A 20,448-nucleotide genomic window follows, 5' to 3' on the forward strand; every position below is an offset into this window, starting at 1 on the left:
CCTAAGCAGTCAAATATTCCTGCATATTTCACTCCTTAGGGCTATATTGACCTCTTATATTTGACTCCTTAGGGGTTGCGCAGTTGAACGGTGCCTAGTGCAGCAGTTTCACTGCATGAGTAGGCCGTGGTGCAACGGTTGTGCAATCATAAAACCGGGATTCATGAGGTTATCGTTCTGGAATTTGAAATACGGACTGTTTGTCGTGATAAATCTAATATTGACTTCGTACTTGGTCAGTATAGGAAATAAAAACCTCGTAAAAGACCTCGGCTTCGCCTCGGTCTTTTACTCGGCTTTTATTTCCTATATTGACCTCGTACTCAGTCAATATTAGATACATATTTTGATGTTTCCAATATTATGATGCGTGCGTAACTACCATAAATTGTAGATGTACATTCTAAACATTTAAATACACGTCTACTTCAAGTACATGTATACACGTGTCATACGGGGCCTCCTTGAAAACACGATTTTAGGGAAACAGTTGCTAGTGACTACTCTTTCAGAAGTTATAACTTGCGGAGCGATGATAAAACCTGCCGGCGATACAACTGATTTGTTCTTCTAGGGGGTTGTCCATAAAGTTTAAAAAAAATGAAAATCCTGGTGATGGCTGATTTTAGGCCGTACCAATTTTGGATTCAAGACACTCCGTCCCGAGCAATGTCCTCAATGTCCTCTATGCCATGGCTAAAACTGTTTTCTGCCACAGTATGAGACAAGCACTTCAAGTAGACTTTAAAGGCTTGCGTGTCCAGCACAAACAAACTAATCTTAGCCTGGTCTCCACCACATAGCTGATTGAAGTCGCTCACACCCCCTCCACACACACACACACACTGTGTGAGTATAGTCTTTACAGTATCTATTTCTCTCTCTCTCTCTCTCTCTCTCTCTCTCTCTCTCTCTCTCTCTCTCTCTCTCTCTCTCTCTCTCTCTCTCTCTCTCTCTCTCTCTCTCTCTCTCTCTCTCTCTCTCTCTCTCTCTCTCTCTCTCTCTCTCTCTCTCTCTCTCTCTCTCTCTCTCTCTCTCTCTCTCTCTCTCTCTCTCTCTCTCTCTCTCTCTCTCTCTCTCTCTCTCTCTCTCTCTCTCTCTCTCTCTCTCTCTCTCTCTCTCTCTCTCTCTCTCTCTCTCTCTCTCTCTCTCTCTCTCTCTCTCTCTCTCTCTCTCTCTCTCTCTCTCTCTCTCTCTCTGTGCATGCGTGCGTGCACATGTGTATGTGGTGTGTGTATCTGTATGTGTGCGTGTGTGTGTGTGTGTGTGTGTGTGTGTGTGTGTGTGCATGCCTTTTGTGAATGGCAGCTCCGCAGCTAGTTCGCCAAGGCAAGATTGATTATCTTGTGCTGGACTATCTCTCAGAAATCACTATGTCTCTCATGGCAATGGCAAAGAAGAAGAAACCCGTATGTACAAGTTTAAAGTTTAATTGTGAATGTGCTGGGTGTGTTGAGATGAACTGGTTCCATCGTTTAATTCTCTAAACAAAAGCAGGCTAACCCCGGTGGTGATCACCCCTTCCCAAAGATCATTCATGACTGGCCCGTAGCCAGTCGACGAAAGCAGGCTTTTAGCCTATGGCGGTATGTCAATGGCATGGTATTAGAATCTTTCCCTTGCTGTTTGGTTCTCATGCTAAATGTTTTGCGTGAACACAATAGTTTTAAAGTAACTGCGCAAAAGGCAGAACGCAGGTTAATAGAGTTTGTCACAGCTCCAAGTTTCTTGCCAAATCCAATCATCAGGCTCAAGCTCGATTGCATTTAGCAAGAGGTTTACTAGTATAGAGTTTGTCAAAGCTCCAAGTTTCTTGCCAAATCCAATCATCAGGCTCAAGCTCGATTGCATTTAGCAAGAGGTTTACTAGTATAGAGTTTGTCACAGCTCCAAGTTTCTTGCCAAATCCAATCATCAGGCTCAAGCTCGATTGCATTTAGCAAGAGGTTTACTAGTATAGAGTTTGTCACAGCTCCAAGTTTCTTGCCAAATCCAATCATCAGGCTCAAGCTCGATTGCATTTAGCAAGAGGTTTACTAGTATAGAGTTTGTCAAAGCTCCAAGTTTCTTGCCAAATCCAATCATCAGGCTCAAGCTCGATTGCATTTAGCAAGAGGTTTACTAGTATAGAGTTTGTCACAGCTCCAAGTTTCTTGCCAAATCCAATCATCAGGCTCAAGCTCGATTGCATTTAGCAAGAGGTTTACTAGTATAGAGTTTGTCACAGCTCCAAGTTTCTTGCCAAATCCAATCATCAGGCTCAAGCTCGATTGCATTTAGCAAGAGGTTTACTAGTGTAGAGTTTGTCACAGCCCCAAGTTTCTTGCTAAATCCAATCATCGGGCGACTCGATTGCATTTAGCAAGAAACTCAGAGCTGCAACAAACTCAATAAACCTCTGTTGTGCCTTTTTGTGTAGCAGTGCTCCAGTTAGTCATGTTGAGTCCTCTCCGCTGGCGAAAGGGAACCTCTTCATAAGTCAACTACAGTCAACTTCGCTTATAACGACACTCGGCGGGGCATCAGAAAAGTGTCCTTATTCGCGAAGTGTCGTTATATCCGAAGTCTCATTGTATGTGTCACAGTTGGATGGGACTTTGCTCTGGGCATGAAAATTATGTCGTTATTCGCGAATTGTCGTTATATCCGAAGTCGTTATTGGCGAAGTTGACTGTACTTGTAGCAATGTTTCACACATGGCATATGTCTGCACATGAAGCAATGGTATTGGCTGACTGGTTCATGGCATGCGCAGTCCTGCAGTCCTTGCAGCTGCCTACATGCAGAAAGGTTATTTTGTTTGCATACCATGCATATAGTAGTGGTGTACTGTGGAGCCTACAGTCACAGATAGGCAGTAATCACTTTGAGGACTGCCCAGCCTATGCTCCTGTGAAGTGACTACCTTTGCACAGTCCTGCAGGTGCCTGCATGCGGAAATGAATCAGTTTGCAAAACTTTGCATTCATGTCTGGCATTGTCTGCTTTGGCAAGTGATTTGCACTCGACTAGTCCTGCAGGCACGCTTGGCTTGCGAGGGGAGTCGTTAGTTTCTTACCTCGATGTCTGCGTTTGCTTGTTGTTCCCACCCTGGGCTGGCCAGGAGTTTGGGTATGCACCAGACTTTCTTGCGGCCGTCATCAAGCCATTGCAACATACGATAAAGGAGAAAGGTAAAGGGGTAGGTTTGGCGTGCCCACGTGCTTGTGCTATGGGGTGATTGTTCATGTATTGGCGTGCCCACATGCTTGTGCTATGTTGTCACTGTTGATGATTCGTGGTTACTGGTTGGTTCGCTCAAGAGTTACAGCCACTCGCAGGAGTGTATTTTCAGCCGTTGTTGTATTTGTATGTGCTCCATGTTCCTCTATCATTCCATGCGTGCACTACTGCGTTATGCATGAACTTAGCTACAGTTAACACACACCTGGCGCAGGGCCGCTGTGTATGATGTCACACTGTGTCGCGTGGCACTGTGGATTTTTGTTGTCCAAACCCCAGAACAGGTCATCAGGCTGGTCCACACTCTGGGGACTGCAGGATTCATTTGATTTGATTTGTTTGTTTGTCCTCTTAGTGATGTACATGTGACGGTGTATTGTTTGCTGCAGGTATTCGCGTTGTTGCCAATGCTGGCGGGGTCAATCCAGCAGCTTGTGTGTCAGCCATACAGGCTGTGCTCAAGGAGTCAAATGTAGACCTGCGTGTTGGTGCCGTTTCCGGCGACGATCTAATGGACGTGAGTACGACCACTGCATGTATGGCCACTGCATGTATGACCACCACAATCTACATGTTTGGCCACTGCATGTATAGCCACTGTGTGTATGGCTGTTCCGTATTCCCCGGAACCAGGTTGCATCAGTACCGTAACTGTAATACCGACTGCGGATACTTTCCGAACCCACGTTCAACAATGGAGACAAACTTTACTGGTTCGAGTTCTCACTCTCAAAACACCAACTCCATCTTGGATTATCTTGGATGCACTAAGAATATCAGACATAAGACACTGCTAAACTGAGAAGTAACTTAGAATTGGATTCAACCACTGTTCACCATGAACTCTTTCCAAGACAAGGAGAATAAAAAACAACAACAAAACCCAAAGCTGCTAGAGCACTGCACGCGGAAAAACTCTGCACGTGAGATGCCATGCAGCGGGAAAAAAGGCCATACATCTGAAGCATACGTCTCGTGCACAGGAGCACAAGCCCGGGAAAAACAGGGTTGATGATCACATGATTTCACGCATGAGTGATACCATACATGACCTACAGAACTAGAGAATGATTGTAGCGAAAACAGACACATAAATCATACATGAACGGTACCAGGCGTCACCACGACTCCGACATACCTCCCTCGCGAACGAATCATAGCCTAATCAATGTATGCGAGTGAGACAAACTAATATTCCGAGTGATGTTCTAACTCCTGGGGAACTGCTATTGGATGTCACACCTAACATCATTGTGTCAAATGCATGCCGTAATGTCACTAGACATATCCGGGAACGAGGATACGTCTTATCTAGCCGGTTGGATGTATTGTTCACTCTGATTGTGGATTGCTTGCTAACACTACAGTAACAGCCTTACTACCTCATCGCCACTGCCGTACCACCATCCACTATTCGCTCAGCTGGTGACATTGTCCACATTGACGTTGGCTGTGGCTGGGCAGTTCTCGGAGTCGAGCTCCACCTCACCCTCTGTTACCTCCAGTGGGATGAGGCGATGAACTGATCGTCGATACTCCTTGCCTTTGATCTTCACGTTGACTGCACGGACGACACCATCTTGCCCTGGGTATGTGGCTGTGACGCGTCCCAGAGGCCATGTCGCGCGCGGTGTACTCTCATCCATGACAAGGAAGACCTCACCCTCCTCGACGTCTTTTGCCTTCCTGTACCGCTTGGACCGGACGTTTAGCGCCGGGACCATCTCGCGCAGCCACCTCTTCCAAACTTGCCTTGTCAGCACTTGTAGAAACAGCCAGCGCCGTCTGGGGTGGACCTTCTCCAGATCCTCTGTCTCCGCCTCGAGGTGTGTGACTGCAGCCGCGCGTCCCATCAGGAAGTGGTTTGGCGTCAACGCTTCTGGATCGTCGCTGTCAGATGATACGGTGGTAAGGGGACGGGAATTCAGCATTGCCTCGGCATGTACCAGCGCTGTTGAGAACTCCTCATCCGTGAGGCCAGCCTGGTGCAGCACATGCCAGAGTGCGCGTTTGACTGCCTTGACCATCGTTTCTACTACACCACCGAAGTGGGGCGTTCTCGGTGGGTTGAAATGCCACTGTACATCTCGCAGCTCGGAGTGGGTGGTTAGGCGGTCTTGATCTATCAGGCAGGTGGCTTCGCGCAGCTGTCGCTCTGCGGCGGTGAAGTTCGATCCGTTGTCTGTCACTATGAACTCCGGGGTTCCACGCCTCTTGCAGAATCGGGTCATCGCCATCAGGAACCCATCTGTGTCGAGCGAGTTGACGGGCTCCAGATGTACCGCTCTGGTCAGCAGGCACGAGAATACGCAGATATACCGCTTCTGCTGCACCTTGCCTCGTCCCTGGCGCGTCAGAAATGGACCGGCAAAGTCGATGGTCACCTTGCTGAAGGCGATAAGTGGTGACGAGGTCCGGTAATCCGGCAACCCTCCCATGATTGGAGTCAAAGCCTTCGCGTAGCCTCGTCGGCACTTGACGCACCTGTGGCGATGCTGTCGCACAACGGACTTCCCGTTTATCAGCCAGTACCGGTTGCTGAGGTTGGCCAGCAGGTGGTTGGGACCCATGGAGTGCTGACATCTCTCGTCTTCGTCATCCACGATCAGGGCTGTGACCCGATGTTTCGGTGGCAGGATGATGGGGTGTCTTGTCGTCAGCGGCAGATGGTGTGCAGTGGTGAGTCTCCCACCGACCGTCAGTACGGTTGTGCCATGTACCTCCTCCAGCTGGGGTCGCAGCTTCAGCAATGGCTCGTTGGGATCGGGTTCCTTGCCGGACTCCAGTCGCTTGATGACCTTGCCATACACCTCCTCCTGGGCCTTCCGTACCCAGAACACGTCGGCCGCCTGGACCTCTGCAGGGGAGAGAGCGGGTACTGTCATACCGTTCACTGACTTGGCAGATCCAAACTTGCGTCGTGGAGCGGGTGTTGGTCTGTTGGCGCCAGCCTCCCTCGGTATACGGACGTTACGTACAAAGCGCTGACACCAAGCGGTGATACGGATGAGCCGCGTCCAAGACGAGAAGTTGGAGGGGTCAAGCTGGTACTTCCCTGGAACCGCGCTGAACGACATAGCGGATCGCTTCTTCAGCTCTGCCGGCAGACTACTGGGAACCTCGATCGGCCGCGCCGGGAATGCACTCTCGGGTCCGCGTAGGAACTTCGGGCCATGCCACCAGTCGTCATCGGATGCGAGCTGGGCTGCAGATAGCCCCCGGGTGCCCTTGTCCGCAGGGTTGATTGATGTCGGAACGTGCCTCCACTGACGGGGGTCCGACAGTGCTTGGATCTTGCTGACCCTGTTGCCCACCTCGACTTTGAAACGGCGGCTGTGTGAGCGAAGCCAGTACAGGACATTGAGGCTATCACTCCAGTACGTGATGTCGGACGAGCTGATGCCGAGGGCTTGGGCGACTTGTTCGGCTACCTCGGCGCCGAGTACAGCTGCTCGTAGCTCAAGCATGGGGATCGACTGTCGGTGTAGCGGGGCTGGTTTAGCCTTGGCCATGGCCAGCGTGGACCAAGCCATGCCGTCTGGATAACTCGCCCGTACGTAGACTGCTGTTGCGACTGCTGCGTCGGATGCGTCAACGAACACATGGAGGCTGAGCTCTGCATCGGCCGGATCCCGGTCTGGGTCCTTGAATGACCTGGTGGCTCTCACGGCTTCTAGCTTGGGCAGTTCCTCGAAGAACTTCCTCCAACCCTTAGCCTCGGGCTCTGCGAACTCCTCATCCCATTCCAGCCCGCGGAGGCAGGCGTCCTGGAACATGACCTTTGCTCGGATGGTGTATGGTGACACTTGCCCTCGTGGGTCAAACAGAGAGGCCATCTTGCTCAGGACAGTGCGCTTGGTGTACTGCGTGATGACGGGCACCTGGTACTTGAACGTGAAATGGTCGCTCTCAGCATCCCAGGCGACTCCTAGCGTCTTCACGCAGGGTAGCGTGGGGTGTTGGTGGTCAGCTACCGAGATCAGCGTGTTCGGCGCCCGGTCGGCTTCTGGCACAGACTTCATGACCTCTGCACTGTTCGACATCCACTTCCGTAGATGGAAGCCTCCCTTGGCCAGTGTCTCCTGGACGTCAGTACGTAGGCCCACCGCCGCCTCTGGCGTTGGCGCAGACGCAAGTAGGTCGTCCACATAGAGGTTGTCCATGATGATGGTACGTGTGGGTGACCCTTCGGCGGCATAGGTGGCCGCGACAGCCTGGACGGCCTTTCCGGCGAGGTATGGCGACGCCTTACACCCGAAGCACACTCGCTGGAATTCGAACACCTTGGCTCTTCCGTCGACCTCCCACAGGAATCGGTGATACCTGCGGTCTCTCTCAGCCAGCTCCACTTGCAGGAACATCTCGCTGATGTCTGCCATCAGAGCCACAGGTTCCTTACAGAACTTGAGTAGGCAACTCACGATGTTGTTCTGTAGTGCTGGGCCGGCGTGCATCTCCTCGTTGATCGAGACGTCGTTCTTCTTGGCCGCCGCGTCAAACACTATCCGCACCTTGGTGGTGGTGCGGTCCTCCTTGATCACGGGAAAGTGGGGTAGGAACCACTGGTCATCCGCATCGTTGTGCACTTCCGTCTCGGGTACCTCGCGGATATACCCCTTCGTCAGGTACTGTTGGATGACACCGGCGTACGCTGCTGCGAGCTCAGGTCGTTTGTACAGGGACCGTTGGAGACTCGCCAGTCGTTGTTGGGCCATCGGTCTGTTCGAGGTCACGTGAGGCTTTCTGTCTTCAGCGACCCACGGGATGCCAATGGTGACACGGTTGTTGTTGAGGCTCATGGTGTCGTCAGTCACCTTCTCGGCTTCACGCTCAGCTCGAGACATGGTCTCTCCCGTGGCTGTAGAGCGGATGGTGTCTAAATTGAACATGCTACGCACCATGGCATTCAGCTCCAGGGTTGGCTCGGTGGGCTCTGCGGTCGCGGCATGTGTGGCGTGGTGGACGGTTGGTTCCGCCGATGTTCCGCTCCCCTCCAGGAGACCGAAACAAATCCATCCGAGTGGTGTCTTTCTTGCGATTGGACCATGGCCAGGCCCACGGCGTTCGGCTAGCGAGGCGTGCAACTGTGGAACGTCAAGGCCCAGTAGGATGTCCACAGTTGGGTTAGCTGGGGTATCCGGATTCATCCCGCGCAGGTGTGGCCAGCTTGCCTTCTGCGCATCCCAGTCCACACGTTGCATGTCGGCGGTTATCTGAGGGAGAACGACCGCCTGCACTGGGGTTGTTGCAGTTGAGTCTTTGTGACAGATCTCTATGGGGGCGATCCTGGACTCGTGCTGCAGACAGCTGCCACCGAGAACAGTCGTGCGCACGGACGTGGTCTCACCGGGTGGGACATTCAGCTTCTCAGCCATGTCGGTGGTGATGAAGCTGCAGGTGGACCCAGAATCCAGCATGATCGTTGCTTGTAGCTCGACGTCTCCACATCTCACTGTCCCCACAGTCGTCATCAGAGCTGGTAGGTTTGTTGGGGTTTCGGCATGCAGGGCGCTCGCTGCAGAAGCCATATTCGCGGTGTTGGTGCGAGCGGCGTTTTGTTGGCTACCGCTGCTAGGCCTGTCAGAGTCGTCCCTGTGGAGCAGCGTGTTGTGCTTGCCTTTGCACTTCCTGCAGTGGCTCGAGGTGCAATTTCTGGCGAAGTGGCCGTCCTGTAGACAGTTCACACACAGGCCCAAGAGGCGCACCAGCTCTGATCGCTTCTGGACGGGTAGCTGTTGGAACTCCTTGCACTGTGCCATTGCGTGCTCTTCCAGGCACTTCCTGCAGCTCCTCTTCTTCCTTGGGGAGTCAGAGGTGGCGTCGCGGGTAGTGCCCGCTGTTACTGCGGCCAGGGTCGTTGACCTTCTAGGCGGTGGGGTTGGCTGAACGGCGGCCGTCTTGGTGGAGGTTGGTGTCACCAGAGAGGCGGCTTCCGCTCGTTCGGCCAACCACTCAGACAAGACACCAAGGTCTAGTTCATCCGTACTAAGGCCCTTGGCCTTCACATACTCGCCCCACTGCATTCGATGGGGGAGCGACAGCTTGGCCACCAGCTCATCACGGAGCGCAGGGTTGTTCCTGTGGCCATGGCTCTTTAGCAGCTTCATAGTGAGGACGATGTTCCTCACAGATGTGGCCAAGGAGTGCAGGGCGTCCGTGTCCTCTGCTCTGGCTGGCTTCAGCGCCTTGGCCTGCTCGATTAGCTGTTTCACTACCAATTCTGGCCGGCCGAAACGACGCTCCAGTGTCCGGATGGCCTCGTCTACATTGTCTGGCACGGCCAGGAGCAGCTGTACTGCCTCCTGGGCTGGTCCCTTCAGGCAGGTCTGCAGGCGCTGGACGTTCTCTGCGTTTGAGTATGCGCATTGCTCCGTGCTGCTTCGGTACAGCGCGAGGAACGCGGGCCATTCCTCCGGCTTGCCAGAGAAGATTGGCAGCTTGCTGCTGGTGGATGACTGGCGTGCAGCCAGCTGTCTGATGCCAGCGTTACTATTCTCGACCTGGGAGGTCTGCCCTTGACGTAGGGCCTGGGTGATTGCACCTACAAACTCACTGGCCAGGTCTGCCATCTGACGCGCAGGATTGCTGTTAACTGTGCTGCCAGTAATAGTACCGGTAGTAGAGGTACAACCACTCATGTACGCGTCTTCGACCTCACTCGCATTACTTGCTGCGCCCCTACCACCGGTACACGTCTCCGTAGCTCTGGCACTAGAGTATCCACGTGGCCCTGACTCTGAGTCGGAGTCTGAGACTGTCATGTAGCCGCGTGCACGTGCACTCGTGTCGCGACGGTGCTTTCGTGGTGCGGGTACTGGCATGGATGCGTGTGGGTGACTGGGTGACGTAGTGCTCGGGATACCGCTATGCCTTGTGCTTGCGGTCGACTCGCAGCGCTCACGTCTCTCCTCGTGGACCTGTGCAGGCTGTGGTTGCACTACCGGTAAGCCTTGTACTTCTCTAACAGGCTCAGTGACACTACCAGACTTCGGCGCTCGTCGTTGTCTGGCACGGCTTTCTCGTAGGGCATACTCCGCTGCGAATAGCCGCTGCCTCAGCTCTGTCATCGCTCGGGCCAGCTCATCGTTGCGTTCTCGTTCTGCCGCAAGATCCCTGGCTTGCTTGTCGCACGCTAGCTCGACCATTGCCCTACTCGCCTCAGCTTCCTCTAGGTTCGTCTGCAGTGCGTAAGCGTCTCGCTGGCGCCGCTTCTCGACGATCGCGGATTCATCGATCATCGTCTGAAGCTGTAGTAGTTGCTGCTGATACGCAACTTCCTTGGCCCGGAACTCACGTTCTACACTGCGTAGACTACTGCCAGTACTGGATCTCGGCAGTTGCTGACGCTCTACGAATGTCCTATCCCAGGGCTCGGGCCCTATTCCCCGCTGAATGGACTCGCTTAGATAGTCAGCGTAAGTGGCATCGGCTACAACAGCAGTGGTGTGTTCAATCGTTCTTTGAAGTACCTGTGTCTGTGCCTGTGCCTGCGGTTCTGGTTGATGAAACGGAGGTTCATTCAGGTGTTCATGAATCGGATCTTGGACTACGCATGGCGGTGCCTGGTAGTGGTAGCTGTGTGCCGGAGTGAATGCACGGACATGCTGGACATCTGAGTCCCTCTCTACATGTGCGTCTATCACTACGTCTACCGGTGGTGGTGTGCTAGCCTGACAGGCCTCTGCATGGTGTAGACCTACTGCTGATTCTGACGTTACGTGCGTAGATCTATGGGAAGCCTCTCCTTCTGATGGCTGAGATTCTACACCGACTACCGTGTGTGACTCTGTTGGTGTTGGAACAGCAACTGAACTAGGTGCAACTACATCATCGTCAAAGTCGATAAGCGACGTATCTTGGGCTGCAACCGCCTCATGCAACTCACCCGCTTCCTGGAAGACTTCTTCTCGCATCGCAGGAGAGCTGGAGGTCTCAACGGACCTTTCCCTCAACGTCCCTTCGGCTTCCGACATCGCCTGCTCCGTCAACCGGGCGATTTCCAGCCGCTTTTCCGCCACAGCCTGTTCCGCTTGTAACACGGCTATCCTGGCGCTGAGCCTGTCTGCTGAATTCGCGGTGACGGCTTGGCTCCTACTTTCGGTCATCCTGTCATCTCCACCACTAGCACCGGCGTAGGACTGGGTGTCTGTGTACCCGAGTTTTGGTGCTGCGACGCCTTTCGTCGTGCGCTGACTCCGCCTGAGCTTCTCCATCGTGGACGTGATCCGGCTCGAAGGACCACTATGTTCCGTATTCCCCGGAACCAGGTTGCATCAGTACCGTAACTGTAATACCGACTGCGGATACTTTCCGAACCCACGTTCAACAATGGAGACAAACTTTACTGGTTCGAGTTCTCACTCTCAAAACACCAACTCCATCTTGGATTATCTTGGATGCACTAAGAATATCAGACATAAGACACTGCTAAACTGAGAAGTAACTTAGAATTGGATTCAACCACTGTTCACCATGAACTCTTTCCAAGACAAGGAGAATAAAAAACAACAACAAAACCCAAAGCTGCTAGAGCACTGCACGCGGAAAAACTCTGCACGTGAGATGCCGTGCAGCGGGAAAAAAGGCCATACATCTGAAGCATACGTCTCGTGCACAGGAGCACAAGCCCGGGAAAAACAGGGTTGATGATCACATGATTTCACGCATGAGTGATACCATACATGACCTACAGAACTAGAGAATGATTGTAGCGAAAACAGACACATAAATCATACATGAACGGTACCAGGCGTCACCACGACTCCGACAATGGCCACTGCATGTATGGCCACTGCATGTACTTCCACTGTATGTATGGCCACTGCATGTGCTTCCCCTGCAATACATGTACACGTATGGCCACTGCATATACTTCCACTGCAATACATGTATGGCCACTGTATGTATGGCCACTGCGCGTATATGTAGCTGGATGTGTGGTCTATATGGGTGTATAGTACGTGTACAAGTGCTGCTCAATGAAATCCGATCCGGCGAGTGAATGCTGCGCTGGGCACTGCGCCGCCGTGGACCTGCAAACATTGGGATTGTTTACTGGTGCGGGGCGCAAGCGCAAGCTTGAGTGACGCGATAGGATTTCATTGAGCAGCACTGTGCATGTATGATGATGGGAGTATAGCACAAGGCGGAGTGCTATGCTGTCATCATCATGCCTGGTAAACTGTCAAGCAAGAACAGCACCATGTGCCATACATGTATATGGTACTGTTCTTGCTTGTGTGTGTTTGGCATAGGCTTACTGTGAGTTTTGCAGTGCTGGTTATGTATCTGCTGAATCCTCTTTCAATACTGCACAATGTCTTTGGTCTTATTTAGTTCAACTTTTGTTACCCAACGCACTGTGTGCCAGGAGCCACTCACAGCATATGCATGCTATGTGTGTGTGTGTGTGTAGGGGGGGGGGGGGGGGGGGGTATTCACAGAGCTCATTGAAGTGAGTGTGTTGTCCCCCTGATTGCAACTACGGCCACTGTGCATAGTCGCACAGTTTGTGTATAGATCCCATGTGTGCAGCCGTGAGATACACAGACTGGCAAAAACATGTCGTGGCATCTCGTTTTGCTGTTGTTGTTCTGTTTCCCCTTGCTCAGCAACAAGAGTATCTACGGGGCCAGGACATCAAGGATCTGTACAATGGGGAGCCTTTACCCGAGTCCTTACAGAGCATGAACGCATACCTGGGGTGAGACAGCAGTGCTTGTTTACCCGAGTCCTTACAGAGCATGAACGCATACCTGGGGTGAGACAGCAGTGCTTGTTTACCCGAGTCCTTACAGAGCATGAACGCATACCTGGGGTGAGACAGCAGTGCTTGTTTACCCGAGTCCTTACAGAGCATGAACGCATACCTGGGGTGAGACAGCAGTGCTTGTTTACCCGAGTCCTTACAGAGCATGAACGCATACCTGGGGTGAGACAGCAGTGCTTGTTTACCCGAGTCCTTACAGAGCATGAACGCATACCTGGGGTGAGACAGCAGTGCTTGTTTTAAGTTGTTTACCCGAGTCCTTACAGAGCATGAACGCATACCTGGGGTGAGACAGCAGTGCTTGTTTACCCGAGTCCTTACAGAGCATGAACGCATACCTGGGGTGAGACAGCAGTGCTTGTTTACCCGAGTCCTTACAGAGCATGAACGCATACCTGGGGTGAGACAGCAGTGCTTGTTTACCCGAGTCCTTACAGAGCATGAACGCATACCTGGGGTGAGACAGCAGTGCTTGTTTACCCGAGTCCTTACAGAGCATGAACGCATACCTGGGGTGAGACAGCAGTGCTTGTTTACCCGAGTCCTTACAGAGCATGAACGCATACCTGGGGTGAGACAGCAGCGCTTGGCGGATACAAACGTAATGCAATTGTCTACTGTGCACACCGCATTTTGGACATGAAGTTGAGAAAGCAGAGAGCCTTGTGACAAGGGTGTCCACCGAGTCCGAAGTTCAGGCAAATAGTGTGGTATCAGAATGTCGTGAGGGAACCCAATCATTTCACAATGTAAATTTCTTCGATGGAGAGCCCAGGAATATTATTTGATGAAAAAAGACCAACTGCACAACGTATGCATAGCTTGTGGGCTACTGGTCCTTTTTCATTATTTTCCCTCAATGTGTTTCTTTTTTATTGTGGCAACATGTAGGTCCCATATTCTCTGACTGGACATTCTTGTAGTGTTAGTTTTTGGGTGTCTTTCTCCACACCCATGCATGCTTGTCCATCCACTTATCTGCCTTGTCCCTGTGTGTGTGTGCACACGCGTGTGTGTTTGTATGTGTTCGCGTTTGTTTGTGTGTGTGTGTGTGTGTGTGTGTCTGCGTGTGTGTGTTTGTGTGTGTGTGTGTGTGTGTGTGTGTGTGTGTGTGTGTGTGTGTGTGTGTATGCGTGTGTGTGTGTGTGCGCGCGCGCGTGTGCGTGTGTGTGTGTATGTGCATGTTTTTTAATGTGACTACACGCAGAGCCCATGGTATAGCCACTGTGCTGGGCCAGGGAGCTGACATCGTTGTAACCGGACGCTGTGTGGACAGTGCACTTGCCCTGGGTCCACTCATGCATGAGGTAAGCGCAGTCAGAGTGGCATTGCAATGAACGCTAGAAACTGCCTGCTAGCTGTGCGTTGTGCGGCGTGCCTTGTGTGCACGTTCGTAGCTGATTGTTCATGCGTGCATTTGCAACAGTGCTTGGTGTGAGGGAGCTATGCGGCCGGAAAATGTAACACCCCGATGTAGTGGAACAGGTGTGTGTGTGTGTGTGTGTGTGTGTGTGTGTGTGTGTGTGTTAATGAACTTAATGCACAGAGCTTTTGGGCAATTGTTATCTGCCGCACTGAGCTTCACTATCAGCCATTAAAGTGCCTTTCTGTCTTAGTATTTCTTAAACTTTTTTTGTGAACTCCACCACTCCATGACGCGCTCTCAGCCGACTCACTCTACTTGCACAGCGACACCATAATTAAAAGCATATCGTTGAGACTATGATATTGTCAGACCTTCCGGACAGCTGTTTTGCTCCAACAGAGCTTGCCAGTGAAGGTAGTACAAGTCATGTAGAAAATGAATTCAAGGTACAGGAATGGTGTTATACTACAGTTGCGCTTGGTAAAACCTGCTGACCCAAAGTGCAAAGCTGGTGCCCTGGACCAGTTCCGTTTACATCACTGTATTTGTACATGTCAACGTCCAGCAGCATTCACACCACTTCCAGGGCGTCAAGGGCCGTGCAAGTTTAGGGTGCCAAATATGCACTTTGGGTCAGATTTTACAGAGTGCAAGTATAGTAGTATAGGGCAAAAAACTGGTGCATTTTCACTCTTGCCACATTGAAGTGTGACATGCCCTAGGATGCTGAAGTGTTATAGGTTTTAACAGTTACTGTCAGTTTGCACCTGAGGCTGAGGTGATAGTGCAAGCGCTCATTGCTGGGACATGACATGCAGTGCAATGCAGTACAGCCAACCTGTCCACACTCCTTTGGTGTGTGTGTGTCTGTATGTGTGCCTGTGTGTGTGTGTGTGTGTCTGTGTGTGTGTGTGTCTGTGTGTGTGTGTGTGTGTGTGCGTGTGTGTGTGTGTGTCTGTGTGTCTGTGTAGCAAATTTAGCACCTCTGTCATGATGCATTGGCGGTAATAAGTTAGTATTGCCTTCCCGCACCTTTTCCAGCGCTGCATGTCATGTCCCAGCAATGCGTGCTTGCATGATCACATCTGTTATAACCGCTGTCACCTTTAACGCTTCAGCATCCCAGGGCATGCCACACTTCTCGAAATTGCACCAGTTTTTGTCCTATATAACATCTTTCCTGTGCCTCAAGTCAACTTTCTACTTCCTCCACTGATGAGCTCTGTTCGAGGAAAACAGCTGTCTAAGAAAGTCCGAAAATATCATTGTCTCCGCGGAATTGTCCTCACCATGGTGGTGTTGTGCAAGCAGAGTGGGTTGGCTGAGAGTGCGTCGTGGAATGATTCTGATCACTGACAGTTACTTAGTGGCCCAGATTGTCACTAATTCCTTTTCTTATCTGTGTTAATAATAATTATTACAATACTTCCGAATTCAGTACAACTTGGCTCTGGGAGTGATAATTGTACAGAAATCGTGTCAAGTGTTAGTTTCCGGAGGAGGTATCATCTTTGTTTATATGCCCTGTTCTTTGCTTTGTTTTGGTCTTGTTAGTTTGGCTGGCAACGCAACGACTACAATCGACTTGCAGCGGGAAGGTGAGATAAGCACCGCTGTCAACGCTGTCTCAGGCCGTGGTGCATTGCCTTACGGTCCTTTCCTGTTTGTTTTTTGTTTCGTTTTAAATAGTAAAAGTCTTCACTGTGCTCGAGCTTAGCAAGAAAATGTTGGGCTAGTTGATATTGACCTCTATGTGACTTGGACAGCTTCATAAAAGCTAGCTGTCACATTGTTAGCATATGCAGTACTGTGTGTGCAGTGTGCAAGGCATTGTCTCTGGGTGAGTATGAGTATGAGACTGCTGGAGGTGCATTGTTAGCATATGCAGTACTGTGTGTGTGCAGTGAGCAAGGCATTGTCTCGGGGTGAGTATGAGACTGCTGGAGGTGCATTGTTAGCATATGCAGTACTGTGTGTGCAGTGAGCAAGGCATTGTCTCTGGGTGAGTATGAGTATGAGACTGCTGGAGGTGCATTGTTAGCATATGCAGTACTGTGTGTGCAGTGAGCAAGGCATTGTCTCGGGGTGAGTATGAGACTGCTGGAGGTGCATTGTTAGCATATGCAGTACTGTGTGTGTGCAGTGAGCAAGGCATTGTCTCGGGGTGAGTATGAGACTGCTGGAGGTGCATTGTTAGCATATGCAGTACTGTGTGTGCAGTGAGCAAGGCATTGTCTCGGGGTGAGTATGAGTATGAGACTGCTGGAGGTGCATTGTTAGCATATGCAGTACTGTGTGTGCAGTGAGCAAGGCATTGTCTCGGGGTGAGTATGAGACTGCTGGAGGTGCATTGTTAGCATATGCAGTACTGTGTGTGTGCAGTGAGCAAGGCATTGTCTCGGGGTGAGTATGAGACTGCTGGAGGTGCATTGTTAGCATATGCAGTACTGTGTGTGCAGTGAGCAAGGCATTGTCTCGGGGTGAGTATGAGTATGAGACTGCTGGAGGTGCATTGTTTACTTTTAGGTCAGTTGCGCTGTGTGAAATCCGACCCAAAGTGCAAAACTGGCGCCCTGGATCAGCTCCAGGTGCAACTGTATTCGTACATGTGTACGTCCAGCCGCATTCGTATCACTTCCAGGGCGTCAAGGGCTGTGCAAATTGCGCGAAATATGCACTTTGGGTCGGATTTCACCGAGCGCAAAGTGCATATTTCAGGAGTGTTCAGGAGGGTAAGCAGCAGCTCTTGGCCTGTATTCATTATTCAATAGCACTGACTCAAGTCAAAACTCCTCATCCCATTCCCTCTCCTCCCGACCTCGTTCACCACACCGGTAACATGGCTCCAAGTGATAGTCGATGATGGTCCCTCCATGCTGCCGTTTCGATCATACAGATCTCACCGGTGAATTGATTTTTCATGTAGTTAAAATAGACCCTTTGCACAATACGGGTCACATGACTTGAGATGGGGAAACCTCATTGATTTCTGTGTAAAGCATCAGTTGCTGAGCATGGTGAAACACTGTTGATTTACATTTTGAGATGGAGGAGACACATTTGGTTCACTGATCCATGTGAAGCAAGTGGAATATTCTTACTGAAGAAGTTGAAACGAGATTGGACACACCTGTTGGCTCTTTCCACACATAGATCCGAACGCTTGCAATCTTCTGTGTGTTGACACCATCTTTCAGTGGCATTGAAGCCTGAGAACCTTTGAATGTCGGAATATGTAGTATGAGCCCGGCTTTCACGAGCAGGTCCTGGATTTCGAATTCCCGGTCTGCCATCACAAGCTGGCCTCTTGGGACAGACTCCAGCAACTCTAGTATGCCACAATCAATCACCAGCTGACGGTCACTGATGGAGCCTGCGTACAGCTGGCTGATGTAGGTGAATGCTCCATTTGGGGAGACACCAACAAGACACTTCAGTACGGTGTGTGATTTGTATGCCCAGTACAACTCTGACTGAAGGGCATTAGTTGACGGCTTCTTGCAGCGAAGCTCAGTTGCGTCAATGACGAAGAAGGTATCTGGATACACATGTTATGGAACGCCTCTGGCATTGACTTTTCAACATCCTCCCAGCTTGGCCAAATCGGCAAAAGACCAAGTCTTGGGTACATGACGTTGAACCACATCACAAGGAGGCGTTGACATTGTGGAAATGTCAGTGCCGAACATGTATGCCAGCCCTTCTTCAAGGCGCCCTAAACGCTAGCGCATGAGGGTGAGGTGGAGTTGGTCTTCATAGCTAAGTGTCGAGTGACGTCCACCATCAGCTACTCTCATCCTACCCTTGACTTCAGTTTTCACTGAGTTAGCACTGGCGCTGTTGCTCTTGCTGACGTCCAAGATTTTCCGCAAGGAGTTCCCTGTGTGAATAGATATGCCAGTCAGGAACTTCAACTCGGCATGGTTACTTTTTACGTTGTCAAAACAGAAAAGCTGCCACGTCAGAAGAGCCACTACTTGTTTCAAGGCCTCAACTACTTCCTTTTCTAGCTCCGCAGACCCCTTCACACAGCTTTCTAATGAAAGCCTCAACTTAATCATGCTTGTTTTCTCCACGCATCGAAGCGTTGGAGGCTGCGTCTTTGTGCAGTTTCCACATCAGCAGCTCGAGCAGCGCCAGCAAGCAGTCGATCTTCCTTGGAGGGCCTCGCAGATTTAGGTGCTGGGTATAGGCTGAAACTCTTTGCCGAAAGCTGCCTCCTGGACTTGGTTCATGAGCTGACCAAGGCAGTCGTACGACTTCTCTACATACACTTTCTTTGCAACGCAATCACCCTTGTGGCGCGACAAGCACAACACACTGTGGACGATGTCACAGCAAACTGCGGGCCCTCTTCTCGCCGGATAGCCTGGATTCAAGAGTGTTGAATGTCAGCATCGCCAGGGTACGTATGGAAAGACTAGTGGGGTTTCTTAGAACGATGGTTGCTGCAACAAGGAACGCAACAAGGGTCCTCGGAAGACCTTTTTCTGGCCTTTTGGAACTACTTCCTTCAGAAATGAAAAACTTCAAGTGACACAAGGCTGGGAAGTAACCCATAAGTTTTCCGGGGGGGAGGACATAGAGCACAGTGAAAACGTGAGAGTTGTATAGAGTCGCAGGATAGGTCACGGCACACAACGGCTCGGGCGATGTGTGCCTCACAACACTGGGGGAAGCCCCCTGGGTAGAAATCACGGGAACCTCAGCATGTGCAGATATATTATGATTTTTCAAATTTTCCCGGGATGCTTTCACCAAAAATGGAGAAGAGGACGAAAGGTATCACTCTCGTCCACCGTTGATATACGGCGAAGAATAGCGTACCTGAAAATTGATTTTAAAAAGAAAGGATAAAGAAAGAAGCCTCCTTTTGGGTGGGTGGGTGTTCAATTCTTCAGCCTTGCAAGCTGTTGAATGGTATAATCCCAGCACAAGTTGCTATGGCTTTTGCTGTAGCATCACTATTATCGCCCTCCGGACTCCGGCGGTGGACCTCAAAGGTGTGTGTTGTGTGCATGCGCATGTGTACGTACATGTATGCATGCGTGGACTCGTGTGTGTGTGGGTGTGGGTGTTTGTGTTTGGGTGTGGGTGTGGGTGTGTGGGTGTTTGCATGATGTGTATGTGTATTGGTGTACCCTGTAGCCTGGCTGGTCATCTAATCGAGTGTGGTGCTCAGTCAACTGGTGGCATTATGACAGACTGGAAACAGACGGTGGATGGCTGGTATGTACTGATTCTGTACTGAAGTTAGAATACATGTACCACTGTACTCTTCTGCACACTTCAACACACGTCTACACCTGACTGGTATCCGTGTATGCAATACATCACAGTACCACATGTACTTGCAACATTCCTTGTTCCCGTAATGTATCACTCGACCACCCGCGATTGCTGCATCTTCTTTTGCCCTTTGTTGAAGTTTTTTCCCGGCTGCATGAACATCATGCCTTCATGTCTCAGTCACCACTGTTGTTTCTGTATCAGTACCCTTGCTCGTATTGAGTGCATGTATTGTCAAGTAATTGTTCTTACTTATTGGGTATAGGTGAAGTGTCAGTGACTACAATCATGTCTATTGTTGTTGTCGTTGTTGCTTGACAAACACATCGTGATGGAGGGCAGGCAGGAAGTCCTCAGAATTTCTGTGTATTAGGTTTCCTGTCCGTCTGGCCTGACAAGATACCACCAAGTGGGCTCATGGATTGAAATTCTTTTGTCCAATGCACTGTGTTTGCTTTTGTCGTGTGTGTGTGTGTGTGTATGCGTGTTTATGTGCGTTTTTCAGGTCCAATATGGGATTTCCTGTTGTGGAATGTGCAGAGGACGGTCTCTTTGTGCTGACCAAACCAGACGATACAGGTGGTGTCGTGTCGCGCAACTCTGTCGGCGAACAGGTCAGTCATGGACGACCACAAACCAGTTGTTTCAATCCATAAGCTTTGCTTGGGCCATCCCACTCCTAAAGATAAATCCGGAAAATCCATCGTCAACGCTCTCCAATCAGATAAGACCATGCTCTACAGTACTGTACACACAACGAAGGCAAGGCTGTAGCTAGAGAGCTATTGAACATTACCCTCAA

At 50.9% G+C, this 20,448-nt stretch overlaps 1 protein-coding gene across 4 annotated transcripts in view; it reads left to right on the plus strand.

Annotated features, from left to right (window-relative positions):
• LOC135817706 (uncharacterized) overlaps nt 1-20,448 on the plus strand; it is a 41,678-nt gene that overhangs the window by 569 nt on the left and 20,661 nt on the right. For 3 of the 4 annotated variants that reach the window (XR_010553576.1, XM_065330940.1, XM_065330939.1), the window contains 8 exons: nt 1,309-1,409; nt 3,104-3,173; nt 3,612-3,739; nt 12,834-12,925; nt 14,199-14,298; nt 15,912-15,955; nt 19,506-19,586; nt 20,152-20,260. Coding sequence is in view for 3 of the 4 variants with exons in the window: in XM_065330940.1 (XP_065187012.1) it covers nt 1,309-1,409; nt 3,104-3,173; nt 3,612-3,739; nt 12,834-12,925; nt 14,199-14,298; nt 15,912-15,955; nt 19,506-19,586; nt 20,152-20,260 (725 nt within the window). In the remaining variant the exon portion in view is untranslated. Of the gene's footprint in view, nt 1-1,308; nt 1,410-3,103; nt 3,174-3,611; nt 3,740-12,833; nt 12,926-13,255; nt 13,563-14,198; nt 14,299-15,911; nt 15,956-19,505; nt 19,587-20,151; nt 20,261-20,448 lie in introns of those variants that run through there. The other variant, XM_065330941.1, reaches the window with a different exon arrangement.

This window comes from Sycon ciliatum, chromosome 5 (assembly GCF_964019385.1).
Source record: "Sycon ciliatum chromosome 5, ocSycCili1.1, whole genome shotgun sequence".
NCBI lineage: Eukaryota > Metazoa > Porifera > Calcarea > Leucosolenida > Sycettidae > Sycon > Sycon ciliatum.